Source organism: Cibotium barometz, chromosome 50 (genome assembly GCF_041138505.1).
Source record: "Cibotium barometz isolate CiBa-2024 chromosome 50, ASM4113850v1, whole genome shotgun sequence".
NCBI lineage: Eukaryota > Viridiplantae > Streptophyta > Polypodiopsida > Cyatheales > Cibotiaceae > Cibotium > Cibotium barometz.
Genome location: NC_141095.1, coordinates 43,510,602 through 43,532,869, shown reverse-complemented (window position 1 = coordinate 43,532,869; position 22,268 = coordinate 43,510,602). Strand labels below are relative to the sequence as shown.

The 22,268-nt window shown below is 43.2% G+C and overlaps 1 protein-coding gene across 4 annotated transcripts in view; it reads right to left on the bottom strand.

The window, feature by feature from the left end:
• Positions 1–10,880: 10,880 nt before the first annotated feature.
• LOC147610137 (stomatal closure-related actin-binding protein 1-like) overlaps positions 10,881–22,268 on the bottom strand; it is a 36,965-nt gene continuing 25,577 nt past the window's right edge. For 2 of the 4 annotated variants that reach the window (XM_086786921.1, XM_086786925.1), the window contains 5 exons: positions 12,382–12,501; positions 11,986–12,044; positions 11,656–11,793; positions 11,291–11,440; positions 10,881–11,161 (listed from right to left, as the gene is read on the bottom strand). In XM_086786921.1, the coding sequence (XP_086643047.1) occupies positions 11,117–11,161; positions 11,291–11,440; positions 11,656–11,793; positions 11,986–12,044; positions 12,382–12,501 (512 nt within the window). In that variant the 3' untranslated portion in view covers positions 10,881–11,116. The remainder of the gene's footprint in view (positions 11,162–11,290; positions 11,441–11,655; positions 11,794–11,985; positions 12,045–12,381; positions 12,502–22,268) is intronic. The other 2 variants (XM_086786922.1, XM_086786923.1) reach the window with 2 other exon arrangements.

The following is a 22,268-nucleotide window of genomic DNA, read 5'->3' as shown; positions in this document are numbered from 1 at the left end:
ACACGATTATCATAAAAGTGCATAACTCACCACTAGCTGGCGGGACTCAACAGTAGCCGCCGATCAGAATGACCAAAATTGTTAGAGAGAGAAATTTATAAGAAATGTAAGTCGAGGTAATTATGTGTATGTGTGTATAATGAGGGACATAGGGAGGGGAGAAGAGAGAGAGAGTGTGTGTGGGGAGAGAGAGAGGGGTATTAACGTCAGTAGAATGCAACACGAGGGCATATACGACCAACGGTGAGAGTAAAAACCTTATATTTAGGTAAACAGCTTATATTTATGAGATATAATAAATATGAGTATATAGGTTTATAATCATGAGTATGTAGGTATGTTTATTTATAAACATATATATAAATAGAATGAATATTAAAAAGAATTTACAGATATCAGTTATAAAATGAGTAAAATTAGCCTATACCAAAACAAAGTGTTGTTAAGTCTTGCCTTTGACTCACAAATGCAACTTTTTCAATTTGGTTGTGCTAATATATCTTCACTTTGTTGTTATCTTGGATTGCTCCATGGCTATGGGGTTGAAGGAAGAGTTATCTTTGACTAGATAGAGGCAAGAAGAAAGTGGCCTTCGCGGTGGTGATTCTCTCCCAAAAGAGGTGGATGGAGAAGAAGCTAATGAGAGGGAGAAGCCCACAATCAAACCTATTTAAGCAAGCAAACCATCTAGCGTGCACGAATCCAATACAGCACAAATAAGCAAGAGTAGAGAAAAGGAAGAGCTCACAAGTATTCTGACAATGGAATGAATATGTATTACTTAATAGTCAAAATTGACTTATATACACACTAGGTTAGATAAAACTTAAAAACAGTCCATTCGCATTAGTTCTAGTCTTAAGCAACTAGGCCAAATAACTAGTTCTAGTCACAAGCAATAAACAACTAGATCGGATGAAACTTAAAAATAGCCCATTGGTACTAATTCTAGTCTTAAGAAACTATATACATAAAATTTGTCACTTCTTCATTTGGCATTAAGCTCAGGGTAATACTACTTTATAAAGTTGAGTGTCATCTTCTAAAAAATGGGTTTCCACTATACATGGGTAAGATGGCAAAGCGCCTTATATGATAGGTTGGGCGGGTGAAGCCATGTTAACCTACAAAGTGGTTAATATACCCCCTTCTTAATGGTGACTACATCCTCGTGTCACTAAGCTCAATGGCACGGATACTATCAAGTTCAGAGAGGTGTGGATGGTCGAATGATGTAGTCAATAAAGAGACCATTCCATATGCTTCGGGACCTATTAGGTTTTTGGTTAGTAGCCATATGTAATTTGGGTGAAAAAACACTTGATGCGAAGCCTCATCTCTAGGTCTATGAGTTGGTAAGGATAGAAGACCCATGGGTTATATATCTATATATGTATATACATACATCCATACAATATATGTATGTATGTATGTATGTATCTTTATATATGTATATGTATATGTATGTGTGTGTGTGTGTGTGTGTGTGTGTGTGTGTGTGTGTGTGTTGCTTTGCTTACGGATTTATGTGCCAAGTCCACCTTCATTTGATTGGAAATAATTGATGATGGTTTTGAATTGCTTCACATAGCATGGTATAATGGTGAAACTATACTAGGGTTCTTCATTGTTGCTTGTTGTTCTTTGTTGAGGTTCTTATTCTTGTTGCACCCAAATCTGATGGAAAAACTATACTAGGTACTTATGTTGTTGCTTGGTGAGGTTCTTGTTATTGTGCTAGTGAAGGTAGTCAATGAAGAACCAAATGGTTCCTTGCATAAAAACCTTAGGAAGTTGGATTTTTTAAAGATCTTTGGAGGCTTCTGCACATTCGGAGAGGATCCAGGTGATGGGTCGTACCATGGACTAGGCTTTCGCCCACCACCAATAGCCCCATCCAAAGATATCTACATGGAGGGTTGTCGATGATGAGGCTTGGTGCAGATGCTAGCTATTGTGAGTGCTGATTTTCTTGTAAAGTGAAAAATGTGAATTAATGCACGTGTTGTCCATGGGATATGAGGGCTGAAGGTGTGCTCATGTGTTCTCCTGGTTGAAGGGAATCAAAGTCATAAAGCTTTTGTGGCACCCCTCTTCGAGTTTGACGAGGATTTTGTACAAGATTTGGGCCCACAAACAAAAGGATAGTAGTAGATGGTGTCCGACATGGTGGTGAGTCTCTAACTCGCTACTTTCTGGCTCATATTTCTGCTTTCTTTGATATTTATTCACTTTTGTTGAGAGAAAAAATGAGGGCCCTTTTCATGCCGAGGAATGTCATTTGAAGGGCTAGATAAGAATGGGTTATCCAAAAGAATGGTAAAACAACCATTTGTGCGTACATTGTTCAAGGGAACCCATGCAATGGGTCATACCAAGGACGAGGCGTTCGCCCACACCACGGTTCCCTAATCCAGAGACGCACCTAGATGTATGTCGGTATGGTGCATACACACTTTGTAGCATTTGGGTTATGGCAAGTGATCATGTGCCTTGATTGGCCTCATGATGTGGATGAAAACACCAAATGTATGCTCGGGGGGTGCTAATGGTTGATTTGGTCAAATGCCCCCTTTTTTAGCATGGTTATTTTGGCGTGAAAACAAAGTTTGGTTTTTCACGACCAATTTAAGCTCAACTTATGAGTTCCCTTGTCACACTGAAACATTATGTATGATTCTTGTTGCCTTTAAGAACTTTTTTAAGCATGAAAAACTCAAGTTACTCATGGTCATGTGTATCTCCTAGTTTTTCACATCAAAAAATCTTTGGAATTTTTATCTTTTGAAGTGATTTCTAGTATTTGCGGATCTGACTGGCTTGTTGATCATGTTTTTGTTGCTTTTATGATGCACTTTTTTGGACATGAAAAGCTCAAGTTACTCATGGCCATGAGTATCTCTTGGTTTTTCATGTTGACTACTTTCTAGAATTTTATACCCATGACTTCACAAATTGATCATCTTGATTGCTCCACATGGGACCATTATTTGATTACAAATTGGACAACCTTGAAATTCTTCTTTGAAATGTTTTTGTTGATCGAGGAGGCTATTAGGAACTTCATTGAGTCATGAACAACAAGAGGCCATGAAGTAAGTAAGAATATTTCTAGAAGTACCACACGAGGGTCCAACAACCTGAAAATTTTATGAAGGATCAAGTGAAGCTAGATGATACGCTACCAGAGCAAATGGAATCCATGGTTAGTCATTACCAACATATGCATGAATGATGGTCCAAAAAGTTTCTTCTATAAGCATAAAGGAAATCCTAGCCAAACAAGAAGTGTTTTTGTCGATGAGGAGTACCTCTAGCAGCAGCATCATCGTTGTTGTTGTCAGTACTAGATGGACTTTCCATTTGGATGGTCATCGTTGTAAAGTGCTCCACTTCTTCTACATGTGCTTCTTATGATTTCTCCTCCTTGTCCTTGTTCTTATTCTTGTCATCTTGCTTGGAAATATTGCCGATACCCTCTAGCTATGGTTGTGGCATGCCCTCGTCCCTCTTTACATTGGATCGGCTACCAACTTTTCCTCCTTTTCCTCCCCCTCATCTTTATTCGTAGGATACAAGACGTTTAGAACTTTATAATGAGCACCTCCAATAGAGATCTCATGGAATTTCTCCTTCTTCCAAGTATCATTGTGAGAGTTTTCAACAGAGGGGTTCAGAGACAAATGAGCATTTCCTTCTCCAACTTAAGCAAGGGGTAATCAAATTTTAGAGACACTATCCTAGAAGCCGCCCAAACAATTAAAAGCCTATGAACAAGACGGAGGAGCAAAAAGATGCTATAAGCAGAGGAGATTGGAGGACGTCAAGGGATCCCTCACAAAGTTACCACCAAAGCGAGAAAGAGCACGCCCAATATACCAGTAAACAACCAACCAACACCACTTACGAAGGAGCTGCAAGCAAAGGTTCTGCCTTGAAACCAATCAGATGACTGGAGTTCATGACTGGGAAACCAATCAGATGTACATACGCAAAGGTACTACTCTTTGAAAGATAAACTTGAAAACATGCTAGACTCATCCCATGGATCGAGGAATTCTCGCCAATGGGATTGTTGCTGAAATCGCTTTGATCACTAACATATGCAAATATTGCAACAAGTTGATGGATAGTGAAGATGAGAACCAAGATTTTGAGCCTATTCCAGAGTCTCGCAACTCTAAGGAGCAGGTTCATGTCTTGGAAACCATTGACACTCGTCCACATAATGTTGGAACAAGGTTTATAAGATTGCACATGATAGAAATTACTTCCATGTTCATGCTTAGTGCAACATCCCTTTTTGGAAGCAAACATTGACTTGAAACCAAGAGTAGGTAGTGATTCATCTAGCTAGGACATACAAGGATCAACTTACACATTGCCTAGTCACCAAGCCAAGAAGGAGAAAACCACATAGAAAGCCTAAGATGCATTTTCTCCATATGGAGACAGATCTTCATTGGTTGCACTATGAGGCCATGGATTCACATGAGACCTCCTCCAAACACTGGGAAACTAACCTAAATAAGATAACTCTTTAAGCCAAGGTAGTGGCTAATCAAGGTTATAAGGAGCCCACGAGCTTCGATCAAGCAACCTCTATCGTAAGCTCAATAAAAAGCCAAGGCTAAGACAGAGAAGGAAGCCAAACTCAAAGAGCTTGCTGAGCCTTAAGAGGAAGATCCAAGGCAAGTTCCCAAGTATTTGAAGTCCTACGGTATCGGGGAAAGAGTGATACATGGCAAGAAGGCTCAAAGAAGAAGCCCTTGCGTCATATGATGGCCCCATAGAGATTAAAGAAGTAAATCTCGCTAGCCCAAGTGAAGAACATAAGCCAGAAAGACATTAATCCTCAGCAAGAAGGAGAATTGATTTCCTTGCTCAAAGAACTTCAAGATGTTTTTACTTGGCAATACACTGACATGAAGCGAAATACACTGACATAAAGGGAATTCCTTTTAAAGTGGTAAAATACACCATCCCTCTCCATGAAGGCACAAAATTGTCCAATAAAGAGCCTACACCCAAGTACCTACAAATGATAAAAGAAGAGCTAGACAAGCTCATTTGTGTATACGATTGAGCACACCGAGTTATCACTGATAGTGATCGTTCTCAAGAAGAACACAAAGCTATGATCATTATCCAAGTTTGCATTACGCCGACCACATGTTGGAGAGAGTCACCAAGAATAGAAGCTTACAGCTCCTTGGATGGCTTCTCAGGTTACAACCAAGTATCAATCAATCCAGGCGATCAATAGAGCTACCAAAAGGAAAGGCTAAGGAGTTCTGGGTGGGAAAACGAGAACATGGAAATACAAAAGATTGGAGCTTCCAAAGGCACCATTGATTGATAAAGAAAGATAAAAAAGAGCAGATCAAAGTAAGTCTCGTGTTGAGTTGAGGATCTAGGAGATAATCGAGTGCGACAAGAAAGCTTGCAAGGAGGCCAAAGTCTAGAAAGCTACCAAGGTTACTACAGCACAAATAAGAGGAAAGGGTTGAGGTAGGTGTGTGCAATTTGATCTTGAGCAGCATGGGGAAGAGAAGGTACATCAAGAGGACAAACCTATCAGCTTGAAAAGGATGTTATTCAATAAAGAGAAGCATCATAAGTGCCCTCTAGAGCAACATTTCAAAGAGAACAGCTTTAGCCTTTCACTAGTAGGCAATCTTCGGGAGTTATTTGGGTTAACATATCCCTTTACCACTACCATTATAACCATGTATCCTCCAGCCCCTCTAGTAGATCGATAGGAATTGGTCACTAGTACCATCCTTTTTTGTAGGCACAATACACAATCAACAATGAGTGGCAAGAAGCCTTAACTCACATTAATATGATCAACTGAAATCCTTTGGCTAGGAACTTCATTGAGTCATGAACAACAAGAGGCCATGAAGTAAGTAAGAATATTTCTAGAAGTACCACACGAGGGTCCAACAACCTGAAAATTTTATGAAGGATCAAGTGAAGCTAGATGATACGCTACCAGAGCAAATGGAATCCATGGTTAGTCATTACCAACATATGCATGAATGATGGTCCAAAAAGTTTCTTCTATAAGCATAAAGGAAATCCTAGCCAAACAAGAAGTGTTTTTGTCGATGAGGAGTACCTCTAGCAGCAGCATCATCGTTGTTGTTGTCAGTACTAGATGGACTTTCCATTTGGATGGTCATCGTTGTAAAGTGCTCCACTTCTTCTACATGTGCTTCTTATGATTTCTCCTCCTTGTCCTTGTTCTTATTCTTGTCATCTTGCTTGGAAATATTGCCGATACCCTCTAGCTATGGTTGTGGCATGCCCTCGTCCCTCTTTACATTGGATCGGCTACCAACTTTTCCTCCTTTTCCTCCCCCTCATCTTTATTCGTAGGATACAAGACGTTTAGAACTTTATAATGAGCACCTCCAATAGAGATCTCATGGAATTTCTCCTTCTTCCAAGTATCATTGTGAGAGTTTTCAACAGAGGGGTTCAGAGACAAATGAGCATTTCCTTCTCCAACTTAAGCAAGGGGTAATCAAATTTTAGAGACACTATCCTAGAAGCCGCCCAAACAATTAAAAGCCTATGAACAAGACGGAGGAGCAAAAAGATGCTATAAGCAGAGGAGATTGGAGGACGTCAAGGGATCCCTCACAAAGTTACCACCAAAGCGAGAAAGAGCACGCCCAATATACCAGTAAACAACCAACCAACACCACTTACGAAGGAGCTGCAAGCAAAGGTTCTGCCTTGCATGAGAAAGAAGAGTCTTGAACAAGCATCAAAGGCCATTGCTGAGGAAGTAAGTATCTTAATACTACTACAACATCATGGATGAAACAAAAGAATGCATTTATATGACCAATGTTATCAATTGTGTCTCCCACCCACGAAGGTTCATGCATGGAATGCAAAGTTATAGATCAAGTAATCCCACACTTCTATACATTGGTCTATCTAATGAAGCCAACGTAAGTCAGGTGACTTGAGACAACATAGAATTGTTGGTAGTTTGGGCTCACGGAGCATACACGACGAGACAACATAGAATTGCTAGTAGTTGTGTGTCTCTGTGGGCTCACGGAGCAAACAAGACCCTCAAAAGGGTCATCTACATCAAATTTCGTAATAGTTTATGAATTTATAATAGTCGCCAAGAATCTTGACAAACAGTTGGTGACTCCGTAACGTTATATAAAGCCTCGATTTTATTCACTTTTGGACTTCATTTTCTCCGCATCTCATAGCTGTTGTACAAACTCTCATAATATAGTTACTTTTCTTTACATCTAAACTTGTCTCCTTTATATTTGTTTCTAGTTCCAGTTATTTGATGTGTAAAACTTGTCATTACCAAGTCCAACATGATGCAAGGATGAGAAAGGTGGAATGATGGCCTGAGAGCAAGCTCGATATTGTTCCATGTTGGAGTCAACATGCTTATTTCACTAATTAGTAATGAACATCCTTTGAGGGCTTCATCTCTTCCTTTGGAAAAGTCGTCTCCTTGTTCGAGGAGTCTTTATGTCACCTAAGATACGGTACAAAAGCTTTCAAAAAAAGCATATTGCAAGAAAACCGATAAGAGAGTTTTTCCTGGCTACACATTTTGGCGTGCGAGGAAAGTGTAAAATGATTGAAACTAGGCAAGAAGGCCCGAGGTCGACAAGAAGGCCCAAGGTCGACATTATTCCATGTCCAGTTAACATACTTATTTCACTAATTTGTATAAACCTAAGAAAGGGTGAAAAAGCTTTAACTAGAATGCTTGGGTACCCTTATCCTCTTGATTGCTTGCACATGTGCATTGTCAATGTACTTTGAAAAAACGTGTCCTTCTGTTCACGTATAAACATCTTGAAGCACTTGAATGAAGATGGACACTGCAACCCATACCATTTCTGCAGCACGTCCTCTTCGTATGCATGTCTTTCTCAAGTTTCTATGAACAACTTATAGAGCTCGAACGAGAATGAACATCAAGGCTATGATTATATTTGGCATGAAAAATGGATGAACATCGACAGAGATCTCAAGGTACATTGCAACGTTGATAATTCCAAATTCATTACCACATTTGAATCTGAGTTACACGTCATTCATCAAGTCATAGGATTTTCGTGCTCGTTTGTGTGAGTGAAGTTTAAAAAAAACTATACATAAAGTATGGCGGGGAGTTGACACAATACTCCCCGAAATCTTATAAACATAGGAGAACATGCCCTCCCCCGTTTCCCAAATAGCACTTTTGATATTGAAAGTGGACCAAAACATCTTCAGTGTTGAAGGGAACCATTAGTCTTATGTATTGATTCATGATACAAAACTCATTCAAATGTGGTAATGAATTTGTAATTTTCTAATTTGCGAGGTACTTTTGAATCCCCACAGAACATAAGAACAAGCTTCAAGCTCATCGATTGCGGATGTCAGTCTAGCATTGCTCCCTAGTAAGATGCAGGCAAAGCTTCTCCTGCAAGTGGCTATCGAGGCAGGTTGATCAAATAGCTAGTAAGATGCAGGCAAAGCTTCTCCTGCAAGTGGCTATCGAGGCAGGTTGATCAAATAAGCCTAAAGAGGGCATGCTTGCGAACAATAATGAAGGTGACCATATCTGGCTTTATGCCTTCTATTAGCATTCTGTCAAACATATGGAAAACTTTTTCACTTCCTCCAAGCCGAGCATATCCTGCGATTAACACATTCCACGAGACTTCAGGAAGCTTGTCAAACACCTGTTGTGCTTTGGCAAGCAAGCCACCTTTAGCATACATATGGACCAAAGAGCTGCCAACAAAAAGGTTTCCTTCCAGCAAACCCCTTCTTTCAATCTCAGCCTGTACTTCTTCACCATTCTCTGTGGCTCCTATGCTACCACAAGCTTTTAAGCTGCAAACAACCATAAGAGCTTCTGGGGAGACACTCTCGAGTTGCATCTGTTCAAAACACTTCAGTGCTTCCTCACCATGCCCATGTTCAGCATATACTACGATTAGTATGGTCCATGATTGTGCTTTGGCAAGCAAGCCACATTTGGCATATATATCAATTAAGGAGTTGCCAACATATCAATTTAGTATGGTCCACGAGACGACATCTCGAACTGGAAACTTGTCAAACACTTGTTATGCGTTCTCTGCTCTTTGGTTTCCTCAACAGTTAGCCTGTCTTTCACCCAACTTGGGTTGTAGCATCCGTCCATCCATAGCGACTCCTCGTTAAGTTTATGCTTGAAATCTGGGGCTTGTGGATTTGCCTATCTAACTAATTGAGAAAGATTCATCACTTACTTAGAGCAAGAAAGGGAAGACAACAACTTACTTTGCTCTTTCGGTTGTCCAACTAGTTGGAGGGCTCCCTCAAGTAGTCCTTCCACCAGGCCATATTTGAGAGTCTTGGGCTAAGCAAGGGCTTGGCCGTTTGGTCCTGGCCATCAACTTCTACCCGCCTTACCCTGACCCGAGCCTGGCATTTGCCCTCAGTGCCCATTCTGACGTTAGTAGCTTCACCATCCTCCTTCCTGACGAGGTGTCCAGCCTGCAGATCAAAAAGCGCAACAAATGGGTGCCTCTCTATCCCGTGCCCAACGCCTTCGTCATTAACGTGGCGGACGAGATCGAGGTTGGCAAGCTATCTCATGAGCTACGAATTGGCGCTGTAAAAATTGACACTTAGATTCTTCGCTAAAATATATCACCAAGATTCACCAATCTACTTCCTTTGTTTCACAGTATTGCAGTGAGGGCACGACAAGCTGCATTTCATCCCGTTGATGATCGTGTCCCTCGATCGTCGTGGCTCTCTAGATCATGGCTATGGCGAAGGCTGCCCTGGGGCTAGTGAGGCGGAGCTCTGGGGGGCCATGGAGAACGTGCACATTCTGCTCGCCCAGGAGTGCTGGCGATGCAAGGTGATCACTTCGAATGCTATGAGGTGGAGCTCTGCGGGGCCATGGAGAACGTGCACATTATGCTCCCCCAAGAGAGGCCTCTGCGATGGAGGAGTGCTGGCGGTGCAAGGTGATCGCTTCATGTCCCTCGATCGTCGTCGTTTTCTTCCTCGTGTGGCTGATCGTTTGCGGCTTGTGTTTCGTAGCGGCTTCCGTCTGGCAGACGAGATAGGATTCCGTGGCCACACGTAGGCCGTTTGGCAGCCGCTCACTTCGTGGAGCACATGATCTTCAAGGCACGGCCAAGCACAGCGCCGATGAACTCGACGAGGGCGTTGAGGCTCTCGGCGGACAGTTTTACACCCACACCTTGCGTGAGCAAAACAGCTACTTTGCAAAGGTCCTCAAGGACGATGTCCCCTTCGCCATTGATTTGTTTGCAGATATCATCCAGAATTCTTCTTTGGACAAGAAAGCCATCGAGAAGAAGCGTGGCCTTCGCTAATTTGAGCAGTGTCCTGCTGCTTTTCCAATAAATCAATTCAGTTGTTTTTAGGGTGCTTGGGTAGCCACGTGGGCTGCTAGGGATGCTTGCTTTCTTGCAAGCATCTTAGGCTACCCAAGGTAAAAAGCAGGCATGCCTAGCGAGATTTGAATACAATGTGTGCACTGTGGGTGGCCATGCGTCGACACCTCATAAGCCAACTTCAAGCAAAGGACAAAATCTTTATTGATGGTGCTTATGTACATTTTCTGATTCTCTGTTTATTTTTCTGAATTGGTAACAGATACCTAGGGTATCTTACCGCAACTTATTCATGCAACCCAATTTATGTGCTCATCAGTATGGAGGCCTTTTGATTCACTAGCAATTTGCTTCTTTGATCTGCATAATGGGTGGCGGTGTTCTGATTGGGTATTAACATCACTTTACTCGAGTCTATGATTGCAACTTTCGTCTGTTGCGCTCTGGCTCCTACGAAGTGGTGCTTAGTTTTTACAATGTTTCTGCTTCTATTACTTGAGAACATCATTTCATTTAATTGCAGATTGCAACCTTACAATAATTTACAGGTTTCAACCTGCGATGATAATACACCTCACAAAATCAGGTATGCACACGTTATTTCTACCACCATGCAAAACTTGAGATGGATACATACAGAGGAAACTAAGGAAAGGCAAAACTTATAATGATGTTGCTGGAAGCATGATGCACATGCCTGCTAGTCACGTTCCCAACGTGGCTCTCTCGTCTGGCCCAGCCAGCATCATCTGTACAAAAAAGCCTCATCTTGTTAAAGGAAGACTTGCCGCATTCGCCGCCACAAAATAGATGAAATCCCAGAAAGTGAGAGTCACAAAGTACGTGCTTTGATACCCAGACCATGTCAGGGGTCTTACATTACAGTCAAACGAGAATCTTCGGGCCAACATGATTGCAGCATTTCGCTCACGAGCAGATTCGAAGGCCAGCAAAAAGGACAATCCTTTCTTGGCCTGCCAGAACAGGCCTTGAGCAGCAGCAAGTCCACCACTTCTAGCTCCACAAAGCTGCATTCACACATGACAAGCCTCTACGTTAATCGCACTTCGATGCGTGCACATCAAGATCACTCATTCTAAAACGCCCCAATTGATCCCTTGCTCGCCAGCCCAGTATTCAGCCCCAGTGGTAGCGTCAGTGTCCAAGTCCAAGATTCAAGCCCTGGCACCTACATATAGTTCCCCCAGAGCCCAGAGTTGGTAAGCTCACTCAACTAATATACCTGCATGAGGGCTGAGTACGGCTCCTTTGCCTTGGTACTTCGCCCTTTCCTAAGCTTGATACGAACTCGCCCAATATTGAACCCATGGACACTTTGTTTTGCAACAACCTGCCCATTTTGCTGAATAATAACCACCTGCTGAGAGCCAGGACGGACAGAATTGTAGTAGACTAAACACCATCCCATTAGGGGAATAATCAAGTAAGCCACCCCAAAGGAAACAGAGCATAAAGAAAATTCATGAGCCCCAGTCAAGGAGGAAAAGAACAATGCCCAACACTTGGCATCGCTCCCTTCCCAATGCCCATACATGACCTTCAAAAGAATTACCTGAAATTCAGCACCTTCTTTTCTGACAAGAGTCTCCACGTAATTACCTAGACCAGGGGCTGCCGTACCAAACACAAAATGTCACGGTCACGTTAGGAGATTGCTTTAAAAACCTCAATTAATCAGAAAAAAAAGTAGATCAAGCATGATCTGCTCTTAAAAACAGTAGAATATAAGAGAAGAATTGTCTACATGTTGCAAATGAGGACACACTACCAAGTACTACTGATCTAACTAGCACCATCTTCATTTGAAAAGCCCTAGGCCAAAATAGATGCAAAGCAATGCAAATTTCCCATAATCAATAAGAAAATATCTCCAGTTTTGGAGAGAGAAAATGTTGCTTTAAGATAGCTCCTTAAGGAAGCAAACCCAATGATAACACACCCATCTTACCTGGATCAACCACTCCATGAGATGAGGCTGTGCACTTTTGTCCGTTTGGTAAAGTAATATCCACTCTCAAAAATCTCCCCACATCCAAAGGCTCAAGAGCATATTGCGACTCCATTGCACCTGTTAAGATTCCATTATAATATCAACAATCTCTCTCTCTCTCTCTCTCTCTCTCTCTCTCTCTCTCTATAACACACACACACACACACACACCCACACACAGAGGGAGGCCAGAGCAGCAGGATACCACCCAGACATCCATCACAAACTTCTTCACCCCCCACAAGACAACTGCGACAAACACTTGCAGCATCCTAGGGGCGACACAGATCATGGTCAGCACACCCAAGCTCATCGGGAGAGTGCATCCCGGACCCGAGACGACCCGAGACATGGTGGCGCTTTGCACACTTGCGTCATCCGAAAGACAACACAGTCACTCCAGAGAGCCAGATGCCCCCACCCTCAAAGATCCAGGCCATCCTCCCGGCAGCTTCAGATCTGGGATATACTCCAGCACCATAGAGCAGCAACACTACGTAAGGAGTGGACATTGGGTGGGGGAGGATGAGACATGATGATGTCTCCTTGATTCATTGTACATGCAGGACCCGTGTACTGCTTCATTTGGTAGGTAGGTCTTTTCTTGTTTCCATGTTTTATGATCATAGTTCATACATGGATCGTATGTAATACACTTTTGGTCTCATATACCCATTTGGGTCTTTGGTGGACATTAATACAATCTCTCTCTCTCTCTCTCTCTCTCTCTCTCTCTCTCTCTCTCTCTCTTTTTGTGAAATGGTGTTTTATATTATATGTAAAAATGTACATCAGCCACATGGCTCACACAGAACCTATGGCTCCAAAAAAACCCCCACAAAAGATCCTCTCAAGGATCATGACCATGCAAACTTGTACACTAATAAGAAAGCCTCCTCGCCAAATAAGCATCAAAGATGAGCCAGCCGTGCCGCCGTAGACCATAACGAAATAACATCTGCATCCAGTAGTTGAGCTGAGAGGAGAAGAAAACTACCAAAGAAGCAAACCGCGGATACGTAGAATGTGCCCATGTATTCCAGACAAGGAATCAAAGATGAACCCATTCCGTGTAGTCCAAATATGCCAAAGTCCTGTCCATCTAAGGAAATGGAATATCACAAGGTGACTGTCCGAAGTAATGACTTGAGGACAAATCCCAATAGGAAATCATGCTAAGCATAATAACCTGAGCTACCTTAACCCTCACGTGCATAGGCCACCCTTGAGCTTTCCAATACACAAATTTATCCGAGATCCGAGCAAAAATCCAAGCAAGAAGCGCTTGGGGGTCCACATCCACACCCACCGGATACCCAAGATGACGAACAATGTCTCCTGTATGCACCACACAGCCTTGCCACCCTAATGCCTCAAGATCAAATTCCGTGCATACAATGAGGGCTGATTTTGTTGAATTTATTTTCAGCCCAGAAGCCAATGCAAAATTATTCCAAACTTCCATTGCTCGATCTATATTGGCTTTTTCGGCCCTGAGAAACATAAAAGTGTCATCCGCAAGGGCTTGAGCAACCAATTGCTTGCCATGAGGGAGATGCAAACCAACCACTTCACCATGCGATGCCATAGCATCTAGGCGAGATAACATAGGATGAGTGGCAATGGCAAAGAAAAGAGGGCTAAGAGGACAGCCCTGCCGGAGAGAACGGGTGAGAGAAAGACCATCCGAAAGTCCTCCATTGAGCATAATTCGCGTGATAGAGCCAGAGCCAAGTAAATGCACCAAATTAGCCATTTTGGGACCAAAGCCCATGGCTGTCATTAACTGAGAAAGGAAAGACCAGCTGACATGATCAAAAGCTTTTTCAAGATCCAACTGCACCATCACAATCTCTTGCTTCTTTGCCTTGGCATAATCCACTCCAATTTGAACATTAAGAATATTATGCAAAATATTCCTGCCATGCACAAATCCATATTGATATGGATGAATAAGAGTAGGAAGCACCTTCTGCAAGCAATTGGCAAAAATCTTTGTAAAGATTTTATACAAAATACCCATAAGTGAGATCGGGCGCCATTGAGCCAAAGAAGTACGCGAAGGGACTTTGGGCAACAAACGAAGTATGCCCAACTTCCAATCTACAGGCATATATCCCTCATCCCAAACCCTTTGACAAATAAGCGTCAAAGGCTTTGCAAGCTGATCAGCATATTTTCAGAAAAACTCATTTGTCAAACCATCCCAACCAGGGCTCTTTCCCATGGGAAGTTTGGAGAGAACAGCTTCCACTTCCCCTTGAGTAACAGGAGCATCAAGCTGAACCGCCACATCAGGGTCAACTTGATATCGTACTTCAGCAAACAATGACTCCCTCGCAGCCAGGACAGCCGGCGAGACATCCTCTCGAGGGGCAAGCAAATCTTCATAAAACCTGATGCAATGCTGAATAACCTCAGAAGGTTGAGTAGGGCATCCATCAGCCTAACAATATTCTCACGCATATGTTTTTGATACAGCTTATCATAGAAGCGATGAGATTGACAGTTAGCATCCCGCAAAGCATCAAGACATGCAAGTAGTTTAAAGCGAACATATTGTGCTTCCTGCACCCTAGATAGCTCCTTTTTCAGCCATTCTATGGCATCCACAACTTCAGCATCCATAGAGTCAGTAAACATGAACGCCTATCCATAGAGTCAGTAAACATGAACGCCTGCAAGCCCTTTAAAAGCGACTCAAGAAGAGCCACATGCTGTTTTTGTATAGAGGCATTAGCAAGACCATAATGCCGTGCTAATTTCCGAGTGTTGGTAAGGAACACTGGCCAAGCATGATAATCAACCATTGACACTCTTGTGGAGAAATGTCGTATCAACTGACGCATATAAACATCAAAAACTTCATGCTCCAAAAAAGTGTGATTTATGCGCAAAGGCAAGCGTCCCAACAAGCCTTTATATGCATCCACGGGATGATAGACCATTTCAAACACAAGCGGCCAATGATCCGAGAAAACCTGTTGCTGATCAACCATCATAGTAAGAACCTCTGGCAAAAAGAGATCTTGATGTAAAATATACATCCTATCCAATCTAGCATAAGTGCCCCGAAACTGTTGTGAGGCATAAGTGTAACCCCTTTCATCTGGATGCAACCAAGACCACATGTCTTGTTTTAGCGACCTTGCTGCGAAAGCTTCCCACGCCATTCTCTCCGGGCCATCCATTACAGAATGAGGCGACATGGCTTGCTCCCTGGAGACACACATATTAAAGTCTCCCATCACAAAGCCAGGATGAGAGATTGAAAGAGCACACAAGTCATTCCACAACAAACGGCGTGCACGAGCATTATTTGGAGCATACACCCCTAACAACCATAAAGGCGTATCATCCCAAACAATCTGTATCACTAGAAATCTTCCATGAACATCTTGAATCACAAGAGAAGGCTGAAACTGCGAACGAACACCAAACATAACACCTGATTGCGAAGCAGGATGTCCGCTGTAGAAAACATGAAACCCTTATATACATAGGCTTTGCCAGCCAACTTATGTTGCTTAGAAATACCCTTTACATTCCATTGTACAATTTTCATAAGCCTTTCCAGAAAAGGAATCAACAAGGCCGTGTATTAGGCCTAGGACAATCTGCCAAATCACGAACCTTTTGAAGCATTGCATTTTTAGACATGGTATTTGTGATCTCAGACTGCTCTTGGAGTTCCCGAGCACATGCCAAAGGATAATCTGAACCCAAAGGGCGACGAGCATATGCATGTAAGGGTCCCTGATGAGTACGCAAAGGCCCCCGCCAAACAGCATCTAAGAAATCCCCCTGCGGGGCAACAAATCGTGTCTTTTTACCACGTACTTCCACCCATGGCTGCTCAACCTCATTCTGAACATCCACATGTACATCCATGTGTTGGGCATCATGTAAAGGAGCATCATGCTCATCTTCCACGGGCATTTGCCCATCAACGATATCCTTGGTAGCAACAACTTGTTCTTTCTTAGGACATTCGGAGACAAAGTGGCCCATCTCACCACATTTGAAACAGTGGCCAGCAAATGTATCCCACCTCAATTCATACATTAAAGGTTGCAGCCCAGCCATATTGACACGCAAATGTGTTCGGCCTAGGTCTCATAGTATCCCACAACATGCATAGACGATTTCGGTTTCTAGATGTCTTTCGAGGCACCACCAAGACATCACCGATACCTCGCATGAGACCTGGTAAAACACGCCAAAACATTGGTGGAAATTGTTTCACTTCAACCCAAACTGGGCAAGCCTGGCGCAACATATCTTGGTACTCTGCCATAGGCTTCCACGGAACCACATGAACCAACTGCCCATCCAAAAAGAGTGGCACCTGCTCCAAGACTGCCCTACGGGCTTCCGAAGTGCGAAAAGTATTTCATAAAAGCCTCTCGGACCATCGTAAATCTCCTCAAGTGCCTCATGCGACACCAAGCGGCCCAACCATGCTCTAAGACGAGGCAACAACGGAATACGCCCAGTAAAGAAGAAGATAGCAGCACGATCATGAAAATCTGCTAGCTGTTGTAGCAACAAAGGAGTCTCCATGCATACATCAACCACACCACCATTATCTACTGCAGCCATTTGCACGCTATTTGCCTTCACATATTCTTGCAGAAGCTCACCAGTGATCTGCAGCAAACGTGCAAACTCCGGAGAAGGTACTTGAGAACTTTCCTCTGCATTCTCTCCAGCATTCACCGGAGTGTAGCTTGCATCAACATCAAGCCTTTGACGTATTTGTTGCTCCGTGAACACCACCACGATCCTCCTATTTGCCTAGATCTGGGTGCAAGGTAGATATTCCCCCACTTGCTCTATACGCCTCAATCACGCTGATATGTAGATCCCTTTCACCATACTACACCATGCTAAAGATGACTATAAGACCTTTGAACATATTGCCCTTAGCCCCAATGTCACTGATGTATATTTTGGTGTATTATTTCAACAAGTTAACCACCTCAACCCATACCGAGCATTGATGTTTGATAAGGGCCTGATTATCCTTAGTAGGATTGCACAGAAACACATGGACCATTTGCTTGCCATACTACAAAGGCAATTTTTCCAACAGTTGTTGTTTGAATGTTGCTTCCAAAAGGACCACTTCAAAAAGCCATGCGCTGGCATAATATACAGCATCAACAAAGCATCCATCCAATATACTTTTTAACCATTGTGCAACATCATTAATGATGGCATTTTTCCAGGGAAAAATAAGATGACAACACTCTTAGAAAACTTCTTTACATTTGTTTGCACCGAGATTTTGTATTTAACTGTAGGTTTAGGCTTGTCCCACACAGCCTGATTTTCTTGTAAGTCCTTGTGCAGAACATGATACAAGTATTGTGCATCTAGATTATCATGGTGAGACAGAGCAGAAGCTGAGTCCTTTACCCTCTTAGAATCTTCGACAGTCGAAGTGATACACCCATGAGTGTAAACTTTCTCATGAAGGACTTGATCATGGTTGTCCATAGTGAGAATAGGAGAGAAGCAAAAACTAACAGAAGACGAAAATAAAAGAGAACATCACTTGTAACACACGGAAGCTCTGGGGGTCTTCTTTCAGAACACTCCTGGAAACATGCTGATGCAAAACGCAGATATGAAGAGAGAGTAGAGAGAGAGAGATATGCTGGAAATTCAGTATATTAATATGGTACAAAAAGGTACTCAGTCCACAGCTCTAGGCTGTCTTCATAAAAGGTGAACATCACCAAAATCTGGTCCCTACTTGGACCCTAAGGACCCAACTCCTGAATGAGTTGAATGAATCAATGAGGAGCACCACATGTCTATTTATAGTCTACTTAAATACATGGCATACTGGCCGACTGCTGGTCGGCCGGCCTACAGTGCATAAATGCTTCAACCATGTCCGACTGACATTGCTCCACTGAAGCGCCCCTGCATCTGATAGCCCTCTTGGTTCAGCCGACTCCAACTGGCTCAGCCGACAGCCTCTTCCACAACTGGCTCAGCCGACAGCCTCTTCCAATGCAGCCGCCAGGTCCTATGATAGCATCGCCTTTGTCTCCCATGCTCCAAGTCCACACTACTGCCAAATCAGCACTGTGTGCTCCAACTTCTGGTTCTATCTGGTTCACTCTTTATCTGGCTGCCTCTTTTGGACCAGCATCTGAGAATGTCCATGGCATCTTTCATGCACATGGCATCCCCCTCTGCTAAACTTGATGACAGGATTCCAACCTGTTCTTGGATGACTTTCATCATCCCAATCTTTTCCCGAAATCCCTCTGTCATCCATCCATCCTTGGCAACCCTTTTCTCTCTCGAAAACCCAGCCCGGTCTCCAAAACCACTGTCTTAGAATAAGATCTATTCTGTTCCATCTAGTCCACAATCCATTCCTGCCCTGACTCTGAACACTGTCTTGGTCTTCATTCCTGAGAAATGAGTCTGGCATTCTCACATCACCCCTTGGAGGATAATCCTCCCTTGGGACCGTTGCCCAAGAACCTATCTGGCTTGCAGGACTGCCATCCCCTCTGGTTTTGTGGAACACCACCAACAAACCTCCTGGGAGCTCTTCTCGATTCTGTGTTCCTTGCCTTGGGCTTCGTATCCGTGTACTTTCCTATACATTAGACCTGTACACCATCATATGGGACTGATTCAGTGTTTAGCTTTGCTGAGCCTGATGCTCTGATACCAATATAACACGCAGAAGCTCTGGGGGTCTTCTTTCAACCCTAAACACTCCTGGAAACATGCTGATGCAAAACGCAGATATGAAGAGAGAGTAGAGAGGGATAGAGAGATATGCTGGAAATTCAGTATATTAATATGGTACAAAAAGGTACTCAATCCGCATCCCTAGGCTGTCTTCATAAAAGGTGAACATCACCAAAATCTGGTCCCTACTTGGACCCTAAGGACCCAACTCCTAAATGAGTTGAATGAATCAATGAGGAGCACCACATGTCTATTTATAGTCTACTTAAATACATGGCATACTGGCCGACTACTGGGCGGCCAGCCTACAGTGCATAAATGCTTCAACGCTGTCCAACTGGCATTCCTCCACTGAAGCGCCCCTGCATCTAACAGCCCTCCTGGTTCAGCCGACTCCAACTGGCTCAGCCGACAGCCTCTTCCAATGCAACCGCCAGGTCCTATGATAGCATCGCCTTTGTCTCCCATGCTCCAAGTCCACACTACTGCCAAATCAGCACTGTGTGCTCCAACTTCTGGTTCTATCTGGTTCATACTCTTTATCTGGCTGCCTCTTCTGGACCAGCATCTGAGAATGTCCATGGCATCTTTCAGGCACATGACATCACTTTTGAAAGTTAGTTCTAAATTGTCGAGTGGAAGGCCCAAGACATAGCCCAATGGTTGGGGCACAAGTTGGACACATTATGAACACAAAATATGACTTTTTGGACACAGTTTTGTAGGGTCAAAACCGACTCTTCTATCTTTTCCCTATCAATAGGATCTTAGACATTAGAATCATCATTCAAAGATCAAGAGGATCCACTTGTCAGAGTCTGCAAGGCAGCAAAGACACAATAGCAAGAGCTTCTCTTGTTCGATTGCAAGTAGACAGCTGGAGCGATCTTTGGTATGCATCATGAAGAAACAAGATCATTTGCATGGAGCTGTGAATCAATAAGATCATTGTATATATATCATATCATGTTTTGGCAATATACAATAGATTGGGTCTCTCTCTCCTTCTCTTCTCTGTCTTTGCTAAACATAGGATTAGCGTTAATTTTCATTGCTTAGCATTAATCAAGAACACACTTCCGTGATGTATGTCACATTGGTATCAGAGCTTAGGTCATCCTAGGACAGCCCTTCGTTTACGTTCTATGCACGTTGAATTAGGGTTTTTGAAATTAGGGTTTGCAAGCCAAAATTAGGGTTTTCATATTTCGCATGAGTTCAACCCTAGCAATAGTGTTTTCAGCCCTAGATTCAATGTGGAAAGTGGAAAAACCAAATTAGGGTTTTTCATTTTAGGGTTTCAGCCCATTTTTGCATGTAGCATAGGTTGCATGTAGGGTAAGATCTGCAAAAGAGTAAGCCTAGGTCTAACCTAGGTAGTAGTAAAAGACTTCTCTCTGTTACTCCCTCCACCAAAACCTCACCTCGACGGAGAGCAATGATGCTTGGAAAGAAGAGTTATGGCATGAGTATGAGACTATGCAAAGACATTGGAGACGGGAAGATGAAGAACGATACAAACGAGAACAAGAACTCCAAGCCTTGTGATAAAAAAGGGAACATGAACGCCAAGCCCAGTACAAACAAATCATGGCCGAGTATAGGCAACAACTCATAGAGGAGGACTGTCGGCAATACGAGAAAGAAGCACATGAAGTAAAGCTTCAGAAAAGGCGCGTCAAGCCCAGCTTCTGTACGAGCAAAGTTCGACACAACTCAAGGAAAAATGGGCACAATTCATGGTAGCATCAACAAAGGCCAAGGAGGAATCTGTGAAGCAACCCAAGACAAAGCACGTTGACGCAATGAAAAGAGAGCTTCTAAGACAAGTGTTCTCGGGAGACGTGATCACAGAAAGAGAGGTTTCCAAGGAGGTGCCATTACTCAAGATGCACGTGCCAGAGCCAGAACTAGAACTAGAGCCAGAAGCCAAAACCGAACCAAAACCACGGATAGAGCAAGTGAGGTGGATCTTTCCAAATCCTATTTGGAGGAGGATGAGATCAATCTGATAGTTCCCAACGAGGTGGATCGCTCCAAATCCTATTTGGAGAAGGATGAGGTCAGCCCAACAGTTTTAGAGGAGCTTCAAGAAAATCTATCCAAAGCTTGTGAGAAGGAGAAAGAGACTACATGTGATTCAGAAGATCCAAAGATCAAGCTAGAGAACTTCAAGACCAAGTCAAAGAGCTTGGGATCGAGCCAATGGGTATGAAGTGGAGTCTTCAATTGGACCGGAACGGAATCGAAGCAAAGGTGTATGGATTACCTGAGTGCTCTAAGATTGGACCGGAACCGAATCGAAGCAAAAGTGTATCGCTTACCCCAGTGCTCCGAGATTAGCAAGAGGGAATGTCATGTGCATCCGTTAATCCTGATGCTCATGGACATGCTTATCCTCATCAACAGATACATGGGGAGGTGCCATTACTCAAGATGCACGTACCAGAACCAGAACTAGAACTAGAGCAAGAAGCCAAAACAGAACCAAAACTACGGATCGAGCAGGTGAGGTGGATCTTTCCAAATCCTATTTGGAGGAGGATGAGATCATTTAATAGTTCCCAAGGAGGTGGATCGCTCCAAATCCTATTTGGAGAAGGATGAGGTCGGCCCAACAGTTTTAGAGGAGCTTCAAGAAAATCTATCCAAAGCTTGTGAGGAGGAGGAAGAGACTACATGTGATTCAGAAGATCCAAAGATCAAGCCAAAGAACTTCAAGACCAAGTCAGAGAGCTTGGGATCGAGCCAGTGGGTATGAAGTGGAGTCTTCAATTGGACCGGAACGGAATCGAAGCAAAGGTGTATGGATTACCCAAGTGCTCCAAGATTGGACCGGAACCAAATCGAAGCAAAAGTGTATCGCTTACCCTAGTGCTCCAAGATTAGCAAGAGGGAATGTCATGTGCATCCGTTAATCCTGATGCTCATGGACATGCTTATCCTCATCAGCAGATACATGGGCAAGATAAGAAGCAGAATATGGTCCGATTTGAGCAGTGTTGGCAGCCCAAACTTTGCCCAAAAGTGCCCATGACATAGCCCAATGGTTGGAGCACAAGTTGGACACATTATGAACAAAAATTTTGACTTTTGGACAAAGTTTTGTGGGCTAAAAAGAC